The 17,536-nt window shown below is 42.4% G+C and overlaps 1 protein-coding gene and 1 pseudogene across 1 annotated transcript in view; both read right to left on the bottom strand.

Moving 5' to 3' along the window:
- Window positions 1-2,765: 2,765 nt before the first annotated feature.
- LOC143407754 (RNA-binding protein EWS pseudogene) lies at window positions 2,766-4,966 on the bottom strand (annotated as a pseudogene).
- Window positions 4,967-7,510: 2,544 nt separating this feature from the next.
- The window catches only part of LOC143407927 (uncharacterized), a 34,052-nt gene continuing 24,026 nt past the window's right edge, over window positions 7,511-17,536 (bottom strand). The window contains exons 7-9 of the mRNA XM_076867063.2: window positions 15,459-15,588; window positions 10,037-10,143; window positions 7,511-7,659 (exon numbers count right to left, since the gene is read on the bottom strand). Coding sequence (XP_076723178.2) covers window positions 7,511-7,659; window positions 10,037-10,143; window positions 15,459-15,588 — 386 coding nt within the window. The remainder of the gene's footprint in view (window positions 7,660-10,036; window positions 10,144-15,458; window positions 15,589-17,536) is intronic.

Raw genomic sequence — 17,536 nt, forward strand, 5'->3', positions numbered from 1 at the left:
TTCTGTTATCTGTAACCCCCCTTTGTGTAACTTTCTGGGCTATAAAGCTGGGCTGCAGGAAAGCTGTAGCTGCTGTCTTGTTCCAGCGGTTTTGGGTGGGAGAGGCAGCCCAGTGGAAATAATAAGCTTGCTTAAATTTGACTTTAATTGGAGTCAGTGGTCTTTTCTTGTGTCCTGATCTAACATGGTTGCTTCAGCTGTGCCACATCATGGGCCCAGCCTGCCTTCAAGTGTCACCCCAGGACTCCTCTCCAGGACCCTGGGCAGATGGTCTGCACTGTCACCCAAACACACTCTGGACTGTCTTTGAAAATCTCTGGAATTGGACAGAACTTCCCCCATCTCCTCTGGCTGCATTAGGAAAAACAAAAAAACAAAAAACTCCTCATCTTTGCATTGTCACCAAGCAGCCTTTGCCACCACATACGCCTGTGCTCCAAGGAAACCCCAGCATGGGTCGAGTTTCTTCTGCTCATTTGGCACCAGGTCTCACACAATGATAATGTTGTCACTGATGCTTAACAAGCTCATCTCAGTGTATCAAACTATCTCAGGCGTTTTAAATTGACAACTCATAAGTGGTAATGTTATGCTCGAATTCGGGACCCCCAAAGACCACCAGAGACCCAAGATCAATGTAAGCAACAAAGAGGTGTTTTTTGAGAGCTAGCTTGGTCCTCCGCGCACACACAGCAACTGGTGATGCTGAGAGGCTCTGAGCCCAGGGTTTGTAGCAGTTTTATACATTTTTTGGAGAGGGCAGGAACTTCACATACATCATAGCATCCCTTTAACAACTCTAAAACATGATTAGCACATTCACTGGTGGGAACAAGTTGGGTAGGGGTGATTGGTCAGTACAAAAGGGGTATTCGTTTGAACTGATTGGTTTGAGCCAAGAGGGGTGTACGTGCTGAACTGCATGGTTTCCCAACTTGTTATCAACCACCATAAACCACTGGCATTCCAGGTATTTCCCTGTCTCATGCTGATTGGTGGTTGCTGGGGGTTGCTATGGGTCCCCACCTAGCCTGACTGAGTCAGGGATACCTGGCACAGCAGATCTTTCCTGTTATTTGTAGATAAACAACTCAGCAGGGTGGGAATGTGCTTAGGAGTGCTCTGTGGGTCTTTCCAAGGACTAAGGTCATGTCCCTTCCTCGGACAGGCTTTGCTCTGAGATAGAGGCTGGCTTTTCAGTAAAAAACATTAAAATAGTAAAAATGGGCCAGGCACGGTGGTGCAGGCCTGTAATCCCAGCAACTCAGGAGGTTGAAGCAGGAGGATTGAAAGTTCAAAGCCAACCTCAGCATCTTAGCAAAACCCTAAGCAACTCAGTGAGACCCTGTCTCAAAAAAAAACACATATATTATAAAAAAAGGTCTGGGGATGTGGTTTAGTGGTTAAGCACCCCTGGGTTTAATCCAAAAAAAAAAAAAAAGTAAAAATGGTTACACAATTAAAAAGAAAACCACATGCACCGTTAATAGACTCTTCAGAAATTCCTACATATGTAAAGCAGACACATAATATATCAATTCATTAAATTTTTTTAATTGGGGAAAATATACATAAAATTTACAACCATAATCGTAGTTAGACGGATAGTTAAGTTATGGTGCGGTATTTTCACATTGTTATGTAACAGAACATTTTCACTTTGCAAAATTGAAATTTTGTACTCAATAAAGAACAAGTCCCCATTTTCCTCTCCCTCCAGCTCTTGGCAGCCACAATTCAACTTTCTGTCTCCATAATTTCGACTACTCTATCAAATATAAGGATTTTTTCTTTTTGTGACTGGGTTTAACTTAGTATAACGTCCTCATCTATGTTATAGCACGTTAGACTTTCATTCCTTTTAAAGGCTGAATAATATTCCATAGTGGGTCTGCACATTTTGTTCATTCATTCATTCTTCAGTGAACATTTGAACTGCTTCCACGTTTTGGCTACCTCCATGAACATGGTATACAAATATCCTTTATGACTTTGCTTTCAATTCCTTTGGAAATACAGTCAGTATGAAGTAGCTAGATTATACTACATCAATTCTTTCTTGCAACTGAGGATTGAAACAACACCATCCCCCCTTTTTTTGGGGAGGTGGGGAACAGGGTTTCACCAAGTTGCCAAGGTTGGCCTCTAACTTGAAATCCTCCTACCTCAACCTCTCAAGTTGCTGGTATTACGAGTGTGCACCACTGTGCCTGGCTTCAATTCTTATTTATTTATTTAGGTACTTGGGATTGAGCCCAGGAGCTTTACCACTGAGCTATGTCCCCAGTCCTTTTTATTTATTTATTTATTTTGAGATAGAGTCTCTCTAAGTTGCTGAGATTGGCATTGAACTGGGATCCTCCTACCTCAGCTTTCTGAGTTGCTGGGATTACAGACATCGACGCTATGCCCAGCTTAAATTTATTTATTTATTTATTATTTTTGATTGTGCAGTTGTAGATGGACACAATGTCTTTTTATTTGTTTTTATGTGGTGCTGAGGATCTAACCCAGTGCCTCACAGGTGCTAGGCAAGTGCTCTACCACTGAGCTATAACCCTAGCCCCTCCAATTTATTTATTTATTTTATTTATTTATTTTTTTTGACTGTTTATAAACATTTGGAATTTTATTTAAAAAAAAAAAACAAAACATCACAACCATGAACATTGTTACAGTTAGAGGCCCTCTTGGTTCTCCACATTGATACTGAGCATGCTCACAGGGGTTCCCATTGTTAAATCTTAAACAACCATTTTTTAAAAGAAGGAAAAAAAACTCAGCACACTACCATTTAACTTGTTTTAATGTTTCTTCACAAATGGTGAAAAATACTAAAGTACAGACAAGGAATAATCATAATGTTGTGGCCAACATTATAAATATGGAATTATAAATTTAAAACATTTTCTGGTTTAAAAAATAAATCTGGTAGTCAATGCAGCTCTACGGGGTCTGTGTCTAGTAGGGCCGATCTCTGCGTTCCTGACGGTGCTCGCCTTTATCCATTTTTCCAGGTCCTCCACGTCCACCTCTTCTTCCTCCCATCTGCTCCATTAAAGGTCCAGGGGGACCCCCTGGACCACCTCGTCTTCCTCCGCCAAAGCCACCTCGGTCCATGCCACGGCCACCACGGAAGCCACCCCTGTCTCCACCACGGCCACCTCTGAACATTCCTCCAGGACCGCCGCGGTCCATGAGGCCACCTCTTCCTCCCCGCATGCCACCAGGGCCACCTCTTCCACGGTCACCCCCCGGGGGGTGGGAAGGGTGGTGGGAGAAAGCCCTCAGGCTTCGGGGCCTTACACTGGTTGCATTCTGTTCTCCAGGCGAAGTTCTGGTTTCCACAACCGGGATTGGGACATTGCCAGTCCCCAGCTCGGTGCTGGACGTTTCCTCCTCCAGAGGGATTCCCTCGGGAACCCCGCGGCCCTCTTGGGGGAAAACCTCCTCTGTCTCCTCCACGGCCTCCCATGCGACCCATGGGTCCCCCAGGACCTCCTGGGCCACCTGGACCTCCACGGAGTGGTGGTGGCATCCCTCTGCCCTCATGGGTTGGCATGCCACCCTGCATGCTGTTCATGGGAGGCTTCTTTCGAGCAAGAGTGACTTTTAGTTTGCTTCCTTGAAAATCTTTTCCATCAAACCACTCCACAGCAGCCTTGGCAGTTGGCGGGTCTTCATAGGACACTGTGGCATCACCTTTGGGCTTTCCTGTTTCCTTGTCCAGGTAGATGTGGATCATGGGTTGCCCAGTTCTCTTATTCATCTTAACAACCCCACACTGCTTAAAGAAATCTGCCAGATCATCAAGAGTCACATTGTCATTTAATCCTTGCACATAAACTGCACTGTTGTCAGAGTCTTCATCAGGATCTACTGGAGGGCCTAGATCAAGATCTGGTCCTTCATCCATGGGTCCACCAGGCTTATTGAAGCCACCTCGCTCTCCAGCGCCCATTCCACCGCGTCCTCCTCCCCGCCCACCTCTGCTCATGCCTCCACGATCAAATCCCCCTCTTCCCCTGCCCCGGTTATCAGGGCCACTCATGCTCCGGTTCTCTCCTGGTCCGGAAAATCCTCCAGACTCCTGCCCATAAACACCCATGCTACTGGGGTGGTCCTGTCGGAATGAACTCTGCTGCCTGTAGCTGCTGCTCTGTTGGCTATATTGACTTGGAGCCTGGCTGTAGGATCCAGTCTGGGGGGGGGGTGGTAACTAGTGGGAGGCTGCTGCCCATAGCTGCTTTGTTGACCATAGCTACTCTGCTGTCCATAGCTGCTGGGTTGCCCATAGGTGTTCTGCTGAGAGTAACTGCTCTGATCATAACTAGTCGGCTGTGTAGAGGAATAGCTGGTAGGAGGATAGGATGGAGGCGCGGTAACTGGCTGCATGGGGTAGCTCCCAGGAACCTGGGGATAACTGTAGTTACTCTGTCTGTATCCTAGGCTGGGCTGGTTATAACCCCCTGTGCTAGACTGAGGTTGACTAGTCTCAGCGGGCTTGTTACCATCCTGCGGTCTTGCAGGTGCAGTGGCTGCTGGCTGTTGCCCATAGCCAGGGTAAGCAGGCTGAGTCCCATATGCAGACTGTGCTGCATAGGAGGCCTGGGTGATGGTGACAGTAGCGGTGGTGGTGTCATAAGCACCAGTGCTATACCCCTGGACAGGCTGGCTGTAGGCCTGGGGGGCAGTTGGGGTAGTATAACCAGTGGGAGGCTGTCCATAAGAAGTTGCATATGCAGTCTGCCCATAGGTGGCAGTGGTCTGAGCCTGGGTATAGCTGACATCAGTAGGCTGTCCATAAGTTCCATAGCTTTGTTGCCCATATGCCTGGGTGGTCTGTGCATATCCTTGAGTTGGCTGGGCGGTGTAAGCACTGTAGCCCTGCTGGGCTGCAGCTTGGCTGTAGGTACTGTAATCCGTGGACGCCATTTTCTCTCCTTCCTCCTCGTTCTCTCAACGTCCCTCCAATTTATTTTTAATATGAAACTTCCACATGTATTACTCTGTAGCCTGATTTTGAAAATAGTATCACTTGGATATCCTACATATGCACATTATTCTTTTTAAAGGCTACATAGTATCGCACAACATACATTTGCTGGTTTATTTAGAGGACCTTTTAAAAGACATTTAATTTTCACAATGTAAAATAAATGTTACTACATTAAATATTTTTATATTTCCTCCCACACCTATGAGAATGTATCTGTAAAACAAATTTCTAAAAGTAGAATGACTACATCAAAAGCTATGCAGTTTTCAAGTGGATAGACACTGCCAAAAACACTTCCTAAGGAAGCTCACTGATTTTAGGTATGGAAAATTTTAAACAATAATTTTTTAAGTAGATGCAGTTTCTCATGAGGTTTCATACATCAGATACATAAATTCTGGTAAATGTGTTAAGTTGGATGTCATTATTCTGTAGCCTTCTTTATCCTGCCCAATGACATTCTTTTGACACTTATACTCTGTTATTGCTCACTGCTAATGTAGGAGGACCTGTCTTAGCTAGCTCCTAAGATCCTGGAGAGTGAGATAATTTGCTATACTCCCTGCCCACCTCCACATTAGTTTCCAGGAATCTGTGCACATTTATTAAATTTGGATGTAGAAGAATGAAGATTTTTATTTTTACTTCAAACTGAAGAGGTCGTAAATCTTCTTTTTTTCTTTTCAATTTTTCTTGCCTCAAAGGTGAAATAAGGTGGAACCACTCAGTTCGACCACCAACGATAACAGTGACAATAGCAGCTATTAGCATTTGTTTTTAAGTGACATTATGAACTAGATATTGTCCTAAAACTTTTAACATCTGCCAGCTCACTCAAAGCTCACAGAACGAGACAGGTATTATTCTTATTTGTTTCTTATGTAAGGGGAAACTGAGGTGTGGTGAGGTTAACTGCTCCAGGTCACATGCCTGGAAAATAGCGGGACCTCCACAGAGAATTCTGGTTCATCTGGATGCCCAGTGCATGCTCTTCATACCTTGCCGCAGTCTGGCTGCAGCAGAATATCCGGGAGGGTGACGAATTACTTGTGTACGTTGATGCAGCAGGAATAGGAGCCCTTTATTGTAGGATCTGAGCGATATTTATACATTTTACACAGCTTATCTAATTAGCATAAAATAGATACAGCAGTCAACCAATAAGGAATCTCCACACTTAATGGCTCGCTTTTGTTACTTCACAAACCACTCCCTCTGGCATTTGGCCAGGCGCCATCCAGACTTGTTTACAGACTTTAACATTTCTCTGGCAAAATAACAGGTGCCAATCTGACTTGTTTACAGACCTTAACAATACCTGTACCGTACATGGCATGTAAAACTCAGCTAATCTGATGTATCATCCATACATCCATCAATCACACCTCTTCCATTTCCTATGGGGCTGTCCAGCATCCTCAAGGCCAAGTAGGGTTATCAGAAATTTCCTCATTTGGAGAAGATCCCTTTTGTGTGTGTGTGTGTGGTACTGGGGATTGAACCCAAGGATGCTCTACCACTGAGCCACATCCTAGCCCTTCAATTTTATTTTGAAACAGAGTCTAGGTAAGTCTCCCAGGCTGGCCTTGAACTTAGGCTCCTCCTGCCTTAGCCTCCCAAGTGGCTAGGATTACATGTGTGCACCAAGTGCCTGGTTGAAAAGATCCTAATTGGGGGGGGGGGGGCTGTTTCCTTTTGGGAAGTTATTACTTCTCAACATTCCTATTATTCCCAACTGTAAGCATATTTATTAAAAAAAAAAAATAGTCTTTCTTTCTTGGGGGGGGGGAAGGGTATACTTCTTTCAAATTACAAATTTCACATGCACAAGAAAAGAAGTCCCAGAGAAGAATTGCACTTGAATTTACCAAGACCTATTGAGAAACCTGCATTTTAGAAATGACGTGTGATAAGATTAACATCACTTTCAATTTACATAAAAGAACCTTATGGAATTTTAGAACTTAAAAATGTTTTGGTTACAATGAAAAAAAAAATATGATTACAGAACAAGCAATGTCCTTCCAGGCATGTCTGCGTCGCCATCAAAATAGATGACCTGCGATGGAAACCTGACATCCATATTCGGTTTTTAGCCTGTGAGATAATAAATGGGAAATCATAAGGGGTTGGGGGGAGGAATTTCAACTTTACACAATAGAGAATAAACATATCTAAATCAATCCCCTCCAAGAGGTAGCGCAGGCTTCCTGAAGAGTTTAGGTAAATTCGCCTTTTATAGACCTGCAACAGGCTACTAAGAAGTAGAGAATTTGGGCAAGCAAAGGGGTTAAAGGGGAGACAGGGTTTGCACTAAATCTTTGAGGGAACGATGCTGTTCTCTTCCTTACTTGTCTCTTGATGCAATCATCATTCATTAGACTGGGACGATGGTTTTGGGGCTTGTGATCTAAAACATAAGTTCTCCTTATTCAGCGCGAAATCTGCATCTGACAGCGCCATCTACCCCAGCGGTGCGCGGAGGCTGCATCCAGCGCCCCCTGGTGGACACTACTCACCAACACGGATATTTAAGAAGGAACCTCTCTTTTTCTTCTTTCTCCGGGCCTTACTAGACTTCTGGCTATTTTTCCAAATAGATCTGAAGGTGTCTGAAGAGATCTGGGGAGTGACTGTAATTTTCAAGACTGGTAGTTTACCTGAGGGGAAGAAGAACATAATCACAAAGGAGTAGGCCATCTCACAACCCCATTGGATGGGCTGGGTCTTAGGCTTCTGAGCCTATTGTGCATGATCCGTCATTGAAGGTAGTTCCCTGGCAGGCCAATAAGTGATCCCAGGCTCTTAATTTGGATTTTGTGAAAGAGGCAAAATTAGAAATTAGCTGGTTAACTTGCAAATGATAAGAACACAGGTACAATCAGTAAAAGAACGTTAGTTCTATAATCAGTGATATTACTAATTGCCTTTTAACATTTAAAATGATGTGATTAGGGCTAAATGGTAAGAGACTTTCCCTAAGGAATCCAACCAGTTGCCCTCGTTTGGGGAGTCTTCCATGAAGTTCAAACTAACCATTTGAAGCACCCCGCCAGAAACATCCCATAATTATTTTAGCTCAAGAGATAAATAAATGCATTAAAATTACTCTTGATATATACTATTAAATTTGGAAAAACCCAATTTCTTGAACTATCCACTACCTTTTAATGTTTTCTAAATGAGTGAATTTTCAGGTGGCATTTCATAATTATCCTTTCATTTATGCAAATTAAATCATTTACTGAAAAAGCACAATATTTGCCAGTTGCAAATATGTACTGGATGAGAACCGTTTTCTATCAAGTCATCTGAGACTGTCCATCATTAGCACTCACTAATAGTGGGAAGATTGTCTGCAGTCTCTTAATGCCTTCTGCTGCAGCGGGTAATGAAAGCTTTCCATGGGGCCAGGAGAAGCAAAAGGAAATCATTAACCTGCCTCCTGTTTATTGAGTTTAAAATTAAAGTCAAATTTGAATTAAATTTAACAGCACAATTCTGTTGAATTGGAATTCAACTCTAATGGAGCAGGGAGAAGTAGTTCTGTTCCTCCAAATAAAAGGATCATTGAAAAATCCTGGGCAGCAGAATACAACAGACACTAGTAAGGCAGTATGTAAAAAAGTGGATGTGGAACTGATGTGAGTCTGCAATGTATATATGGGGTAAAAATGGGAGTTCATAATCTGCTTGAATCAACTGTATGAAATATGATATGTCAAGAGCTTTGTAATGTTTTGAACAACTAATAATTAAAAAAAGAATCAAAAATAAAAAAAATTAACAAAAAAAAAAAAAAAAGAAAGAAAGAAAGAAAAAAAAAAAAGAAAAATCCTGGCATCATTTATTGGCGGTTTAAAAAGGCCAGAGTTGGGCTGGGGTTGTGGCTCAGTGGTAGAGCACTTGCCTAGTAAGTGTGAGGCACTGGTTCGATCCTCAGCACCACATAAAAATAAATACATAAAATAAAGTATTGTGTTCATCTTCAACTAAAAAAATTTTTTTTAAAGGCCAGAGTTCTAGTTTAGAAAGTCGAAATACAGCAAGCAATTATAATTCTTCTCTCTAACCACTACCAGCATTGAAAGAAAAATGCGGTCCTCAATCATGCCAGGCTCTAAGACCATTCTGAGGAAGAAATAGCAAAGACCAGATGTGTGTGCAGCTTCATGCCTCTTGACTTGCCGTGGAGTGCACCTCTAAGAATTCCCCCAACTTTTCTTAGTATCGAATTTCATTTTCAAATCTGCTTATGGTGTCGTTTATGGTGCTGCATTTAAAAGGGTGTTTCTCCTCCCCCTCTCCTTCAGCAGGAAGAGCAGCCATTGTTAACTGTGGTGGTGCCTGATCATGAAGAACGGGCAGGGTGGCCAAGGGTGGCCAAAGTGACCAATCTCTGCCACGTGTGATTCTCTCATTTTCAAAGGCTGCATGATCATAACATCCTCTTAATGCTGCCCCAGGACAATCACAATGAACCATTCTTTGGGACAGATGACACAGAAACGGTAACCCCATGAGGATTACTACTTGAGTTTTCCAGTTGCTATTTGGAGAAATCACTGCAGGTTGGGCTGGGAGGAGAACAGAGAACCAGAAAAGAGTTCCTGGAGAATAAGCAAGGATGACAGCAAACAGAAGAAAAAGCAATGGAGAAGAAAATCACTTTAAAAATATTTATTACTAGCCAGATCTCTAGTCAGAGCTACTTGAGCCGATGAGGTAGGAGGATGGCTTGAGCCCAGGAGTTCAAGGCCAGTCTGGGCAACACAGCCAAGATCCCGTGTTTTGGGGGTAGGAGGGGGTGTCATTACTTAGATGGAAGACTATCTATGACATCATAAAAGTTCTTAACTCTGCAAACCACTGGGCACATTGACACGGCAGTGGCCAGCCTGTGACACTTCTCCTGGTCATTGCATAGTTCTTGTTATTTAAATGGGAAAAAAAAAATGTGGAGCAAATTGTGAATACTACAGAATTTAGGAGTGAGCTGATTGGCAGGTGGGGGAGACACAAATTATAACACTCTACCTTTCTTCCTGGCTCTCAGTGCTCCAAGGATGTCACCAGCAGCTGTTTCTCCCAAGTCATTGTTTCCAAGGTCAATTTCCCTCAAGTGGGTAGAGTGCTTGATCAGGCTGCCCAGAGAAAATTACAAAACCCTGTTGTAGGGACAGACGAGGCAAGGCACCAAAGACAGCAGGAAACAGTTTTATTTGGCTGCAGCCAGGTTCAGAGGGCACAGCTTTTGCTGTAATCAATTAATCCCCTGAACCCCGAGTTCAGGGAGTTTCAGAGTTTTATTCCCAGCATGTAAGGGGAGGGGCTCAGAAGTTCACAGTCTGCAGAAGTTCACATAAAAGCAGCTTTTTCTTTCACTGTTATGGGCAAGTTAACCCTTCAAGGACAATACCTGAGAAGGGGAGAGCTTCTTCTCCCCTTTCTTTCCTCCCCCTGCCAGCTGTTACCATGGAGCCCAGTTGGTAACTTATCTTAAAAATGTAGACATCTCTGTGAAGCCCAGTTCAAGGCTAGAGGCCTGTTTGTACATTTCTACAAACTACCATACTGGATATGTTTGTGAAAAACTAGTAAGGGGGTGTCCAGCACCTGGAATGCCGGTATCTTCTTGGCCAGTGGCCAAATAAAACAGGGTGACATAAAAATAGGAAGTTAATCTACATTGAACTCTTTTGCAGAGACTCTTGCTGACAGCCCTAAAATCAGCTATGGTGAAGATTTTTGGAGAAGCCCAGTTAAGACTTTTTTTTTTTTTTAATATTTATTTTTTTTAGTTTTCGGTGGACACAACATCTTTATTTTATTTTTATGTGGTGCTAAGGATCGAACCCAGCGCCCCGTGCATGCCAGGTGAGCACGTTACCACTTGAGCCACATCCCCAGCCCCACAGTTTAGACTTTTCTGTGGAGAAAGGGGTGCTACTTCAACAACAATATTGTCACAGCATGGAAGAAACTCAAAGAAACTCAACTCAATAACTCAGTTATTCTGTAGCAGGGATATTGAACCATATTGTACCAGGGATATTGAACCCTGGGGCACCTAACCACTGAGCCACACTCACAGCCCATTTTTACATTTTATTCAGAGATAGGATCTCATTGAATTGCTTAGGGCCTGGATAAGTTGGATAAGTTGCTGAGGCTGACTTTGAACTTGCGATCCTCCCACCTCAGCCTCCCAGCTGCCTGGCTGGACTTTCTTTTTTAAGTCCTCTCCATTCCCCCTGCCCCACCCCCAAAGTACTGATCTAATTAGAGACTGGCAACATCCTGAGCACAATTCCTCCCAGTTTAATCTCTCTAGTTTCCATGGGCCCTGGATCTCTTAGGTAAGTTGGTAAGGTAAGAATTTTATTCACCTTAAATCCTTCATTCATTTATTTGTTCAAAAGATAAGGTGTGATATTGTGCAGGACTTCCCAGTCATTTATATTTTATACATCAGCAGAATGTAAAAAAAGTTGGAAGGATTGAAAAAGGCCTGGTAAATAAATAACAACACTCATCAGCCACACGATAAATAAACATGTACTTTTGCATAAAATTAGAAAGACCATGGTTTCAAAAATAAAGGCAGCTTTCAAAATCAAGTGAGTTTTAACATCATGGAAAATAAATGCCTCTTCAACAAATGGTTCTGGGAGAACTGGAAATCCATATGCAGCAAAATGAAATTAAGCCCCTGTCTCTCACCATGCATAAAACTCAAGTGAATCAAGGACCTAGGAATTAGACCAGAGACCCTCCATCTAATAGAGGAAAAGTAGGCCCAGGGGCTGGGGTCATGGCTCGCTGGTAGAGCACTTGCCTGGCATGTGTGAGGCACAGGGTTTAATTTTCAGCACTGCATATAAATAAATAAAGATCCATTGACAACTAAAAAAAAAATATTTTAAAAACTAGGCACAGATCTTCATCATGTTGGATTAGGCCCCGACTTTCTTAACAAGACTCCTAGAGTGCAAAAATAAAATCAAGAATCATAAATAGGATGGATTCAAACTGAAAAGCTTCTTCTTGGTAAAAGAAACAATCAGTGAGGTGAAGAGAGACCTACATAATGGGAGGAAATTTTTACCACACATACATCAGATAGAGCACTAATCTCTAGGATATATAAAGCAAAAACAAAAAACTTAACACCAAAAAACCAAATAACCCAATTCATAAATGGGCCCAAAGAAATGAAGAAACACTGCTCAGAAGATGATATACAATCAGTCAACAAGTATATGAAAAAATGTTCATCATCTCTATTAAGAATACAAATAACAATAAGTGTTGGTGAAGATGTGGGGGAAAAGGCACACTCATACACTGCTGATGGGACTGCAAATTGGTGCAGCCAATATGGAAAGCAGTGTGGAGATTTCCTAGAAAACTGGGAACGGAACCACCATTTGACCCAGCTATCCCTCTCCTTGGACTATACCTAAAGGACTTAAAAACAACATAAATACAGACACATGAGGGGCTGGGGTTGTGGCTCAGTGGTGGAGTGTTTGCTTAACAGGAATGAGGCACTGGGTTCAACCCTCAGCATCACATAAAAATAAATAAAAGTATTGTATTCATCTATAACTAAAAAGATAAAATAAGATACTCAGAAAGACATGGGTGATAATATCCAAGACATCAACACGTTCGTTATCAGTGTACTCTCGACACTCAGGAAGGCAGAGGAGAACAGGTTACAGACAGAAGTGGAGCCATCAGGGAGTCCCTGGGTGGAACTCACAGGGATGAAAATGATGAAGTCTGAGATTAAAAAACACGTTGGATTGGGGCTGGGCTGTGGCTCAGTGGTCGAGCACTGGCCTAGCATGTGTAAGGCCCTGGGTTCAAACCTCAGCAGCACATAAAATAAATGAATAAAAATTAACCCTGGGGCTGGGGATGTGGCTCAAATGGTAGCACGCTCGCCTGGCATGCGTGCGGCCCGGGTTCGATCCTCAGCACCACATACAAACAAAGATGTTGTGTCCACCGAGAACTAAAAAATAAATATTAAAAAATTCAAAAAAAAAATTAACCCTAGTAGTTGTAATAAGGTTATAAAAAAACACACTGGAGGGCACTGATGGCATGTTAGACTTGCAGGAGGATGGATTAGTGAACACAAGACATGCAATGGAAACCACTGATGGAAGACAGAGAGACAAGAGACCAGAAAAAAATGAATGTGGGCCAGGTGTGGGGGTGCACACCTGTAACCCCAGCAGCTTGGGAGGCTGAGGTAGGAGGATCACAAGTTGGAGGCCAGCCTCAGCAATTTAGTGAGGCCCTAAGCAACTTAGTGATGCCGTATCTCAAAAACTAAAAAGGGCTGGGGATGTGGCTCAGTGGTTAAGTGCCCCTGGGTTCAATCTCCAATACAAAACAACAACAACAACAAAAGATCTTTCATAATGATAATGAGGATAAATTCATCAAGATACTAACAATCTTAAAAGTTTGTATAACTACAAAAGAGCTTCAAAATACACAAAACAAAAACTGATTAAACTATAATGAGATATAATCACAAATTCCCTTCTCTCAATAATTTTTAGAGCAAATAACTACGAAGTTAGTAAAGGCATGGAAGACTTGAGAAATGCATCCCATGCTGTATGAAAATACAATGTATCAAAATTGGTAGGGCAGGGCTGGGGATGTGGCTCAAGCGGTAGCACGCTCGCCTGGCATGGGTGCGGCCGGGGTTGGATCCTCAGCACCACATACAAACAAAGATGTTGTGTCTGCCAAATACTAAAAAATAAATATTAAAAAATTCTCTCTCTCTCACTCTCTCTTAAAAAAAAAATTGGTAGGGCACAATGAAAGTGGTGTTTAGTGCTAAGACAATCATTTATATTAGAAAAATAAAAAGGCTTAAAATAAAGACTTAAGCTTTTACCTTAGTAATTTAGAAAGAGAAGAACATGAAACCCACGGTCAGGAGAAGAAAGGAGATAATAAGGAGAAGAAATAAATGAAATTGGAAACAGAGCAACAGTAGAGAAAACCAAAGATGGTTTTTTGAGAAGATTAATAAAATTATAAATTTCTAACCAAAATGATCAGAAAAAAAGTAAAAACAAATCATCAATGTCAACAAAAGAGGAAGCATCACTATAGATCCAACAGACATTAAAAGGCTCATAAGGAAGTGTCATGAAAAACTTTGTGCCAATAAATTTGACAATTTCAATGAAATGAACAAATTTCATTTGTTTCATAAGGCACCAATTATCAGAGATTTATACAGAAAAAAAAAGTAAAACCAATATAGCCCTAGCACTACTTGAAAGATGAATTTGTAGTTCAAAATGTCTCATAAAGAAAGCACCAGGTCCAGTGTCTTCACTGAACAACCTAAAAAATACTTAAGCATGAAATACTGCCAGTCACTACTACAAACAGTATTTCATAAGATAGGAGAGGAGGGGACATTTCCTAGCTTACTCTGTGCCTCCAGAACTATCTAGATCCCAGACAGACAAAGATGTTACAAGGAAAGTACAAGATTAGTATACTGGGAACAGAGTTGCAAAAAAACCTTAACAAAATTTTAGCAATACATCAAAAGAATAATGCATCATCAATATATTAAATTCAATACTATATTAAAAGGCCAATGAAAGGAAATTTATTAATATAATTATTATAGAAAGAGCAGCAAAGCTCTCCAATTAAAACATCTTCCCCTTCTTCCTTTGAATAAGGAGGTAAGTATATTAGAGAAGGCATCTTTTTCTTCTAAACTTACAACCTGCCATCCACCAGCCTCCAGCTTCAGATCTTGCCCATGCCTCAGGTGCCGGAAGGACCTGCTGCTGGGGGTGTGTACTCCAGAGCCCTCTCCACCCAGCAAGTTTTCCTAAATTTGTGGTACCTCTGAACTGTGCCTCGGCCCACGGAGGACGTGGATTCTGTGCAGCCGGGCAGGGAGAGGCCTAAGATTTGTCAAAACAAATATGGCAAGGAAATACTCTGTTTTCCAGAAACTTTCAAGAATAGGTATGTCTTTGGGACCGAGGAGGTTGGGACAACACAAAGGAGTGTATACTTCCAACTAGGCTGTGCTTCCTTTCAGGTCACAGCGCTCTTGGAGCTGAACGACCTTACAAGAAACTGCTAAAAGAAATCTGCATTTAAATCATCATTCCTACTGGGCACCGTGGCACAAGCTTGGGAGGCTGAGGCAGGAGGATCTTGAGTTCAAGGCCATAAGCAACTTAGCGAGGCCTTGAGCAACTCAGTGAGGCCCTGTCTCTGAATAAAATACAAAACAGGGCTGGGGATGTGGCTTAGTAGTTAAGTGCCCCTGAGTTCAATCTCCAGAACCAAAATAAATAAATAATAAGATAACTAAATCATCATCCCCACGACTCACAAACACTTAGTTCTGGAAGGTGGACAAATCAGACCTCTATTTGCTACTCACCATGTTAAAGTTCGGGTGAATTCCAACAAGTCCGCTCCTCCTCCCTTTCCGTCTATGCCATTATCTGCCAAGTACAACTCCACTAGCCAAGGACCAGCTTCCGTCAAACCTTTCACTTTTTTCCTGATACCTACAAGAAAACCAGAGTGATTTGTTATCTTAGACAATAGTTCCCATTTATCATCAGCTAAACTGATTTTTTTAAAAAAATTCTGTACTCGCTGGACTTGTGTGAGTGGATTCATTTTGCAATATAGCAGGGAAGTACTACATATGTAGTTTTTAAAGTCCTTGTTTCATACTCCATGTCTCTCTCATTCTTTAACCTGGGAAGCTGCAGATTGCTCTGTATTAATCTAGAGAGAAAAACTGAAGTCCCTAGCAGAATCTTGATAGAAGAGGAGTTGTCTGCTGATTGTGGGGACGTGGGAGGCCTCATAAAGGGAGCCCTGGGCTGGCTCACCTTCATTCTCCATGGCTTTTAAAAGGCTCACTGTAGGTGCTGTGGGTGCTGTGGGGTGGCATGGTGCACACCTGTAATTCACACCAGTTCAAGGTTAGGAATTTAGTAAAGAAAAAAACATTGATGAAGAAGGAGAAATAGCGGTGAGCATACTACCAGCTTGTCCACTCAGTGAGTGAGACGGGAAGTCTGAACCACCAATCCCAAAGCCAGACAGCTTTCTGGGGGCTTCCAAGTGTTACAGTTATATGTACCCCCTAGACACAAGCTAACTACTTCATCCGAAACTCAACTCAGGAGCAAGGAATCTGGTCCCAAACCAGGGAAGAAACAGCATGGGACTTAGAATACATCTAAATATCATGCTGTACAGGCAACTAAGGGATCTTAAAGGATCCTTTGTGTGCACACTGATTTGCCCACATGCCCGCCGAGAGCTCCCCCCCCCCCCCAGGTTAGCAAGTCTCTATTGACTGGGATGCATTTGGCAGTCAACAAATATTGTTGATTTCCTATTATGGGCCAAGCTGTCCTCTAGGTGTTGGGGACCCAACAGGAAACCAAAGGGACAATACGCCAGCCCTTCAGCCCTCAGGGAGCTCAGGTGAAGGTTAGCCAGCATATGTGGAGAGTCATGGTGATCAAGTGTTAAGTCTTCAATCCCTGGACGAAAACTGACACTTTAGGAAAAAATGGTGAATTTGGACATTGTGTCACCCTAGTGCGCCAGCTCAGAAAAAATAAAAAGTAGAAAATAGGCTTTAATAGGTAGCAGAATACAACAGTTACTATTATGGTATTATGTAAAAATGTGGCTGTGTAACCAATGTGATTCTGCAATCTTTGTAATGTTTTGAATAACCAATAAAAAAAAAAAGAAAAAAAAAAGAAAATAGGCTTTAAAAAAAAGGGGGAGGGGTTTTGACTGGTTTCTTGGGATATGATTCTAATTTGTTGGATCATTGAATGAAATGGATTTATTTCCCTTCAGGACACAGTTGGAGAGATGACAGCTGGCCTGTCCTTTAGTTTTATTGGGGATAAGCCTAACTTGCTTAAATCTTATTTGTCCTTATATCCAGGGCGTGGGGACGATAACAAAAGACAGCTTTTATGAATAATGGAGCAGTGTTGACACACTGGGACAATGTCTGGCACACGGTAGACAGTTAATCAATGTTTGTGGAGTGAATGAATGAATAACAAATGGAGCGTAGAGTGCAGTTGTATCGTGGAAAGTTTCGTGTTCATTGTTTTTTCAAGTACAATGTCATTAATCATGCTTCGATTCCGCTTTGTGAGCACAAATGGATTATGATTTTTTTTCTATTTCTAAAATCTTTTCACAAACATAAATGCCTTTGAAAAGTTCCGTCTACTGCTCGGAATGATTAACGACGTGAACACCGACCACACGTGGCCCTCATTTCTTCTCACCCACTCCCAGCCTGCCAGAAGGCAGGATGGGTGCAAGATGAGCCGGTGGGTCCAGGCTGAAGACTGGAAGCTAAGTTCTTACACAGCTGAACTTTGCAAGGAGAGAAACGATCTCAGCCAGGGCTGTACCCCTCGCAGCCAGCGTGGCACAAATGTGCACCCTTGGAGAGGAGGTGAG

The sequence above is a fragment of the Callospermophilus lateralis genome, chromosome 10 (assembly GCF_048772815.1).
Source record: "Callospermophilus lateralis isolate mCalLat2 chromosome 10, mCalLat2.hap1, whole genome shotgun sequence".
Lineage (NCBI taxonomy): Eukaryota > Metazoa > Chordata > Mammalia > Rodentia > Sciuridae > Callospermophilus > Callospermophilus lateralis.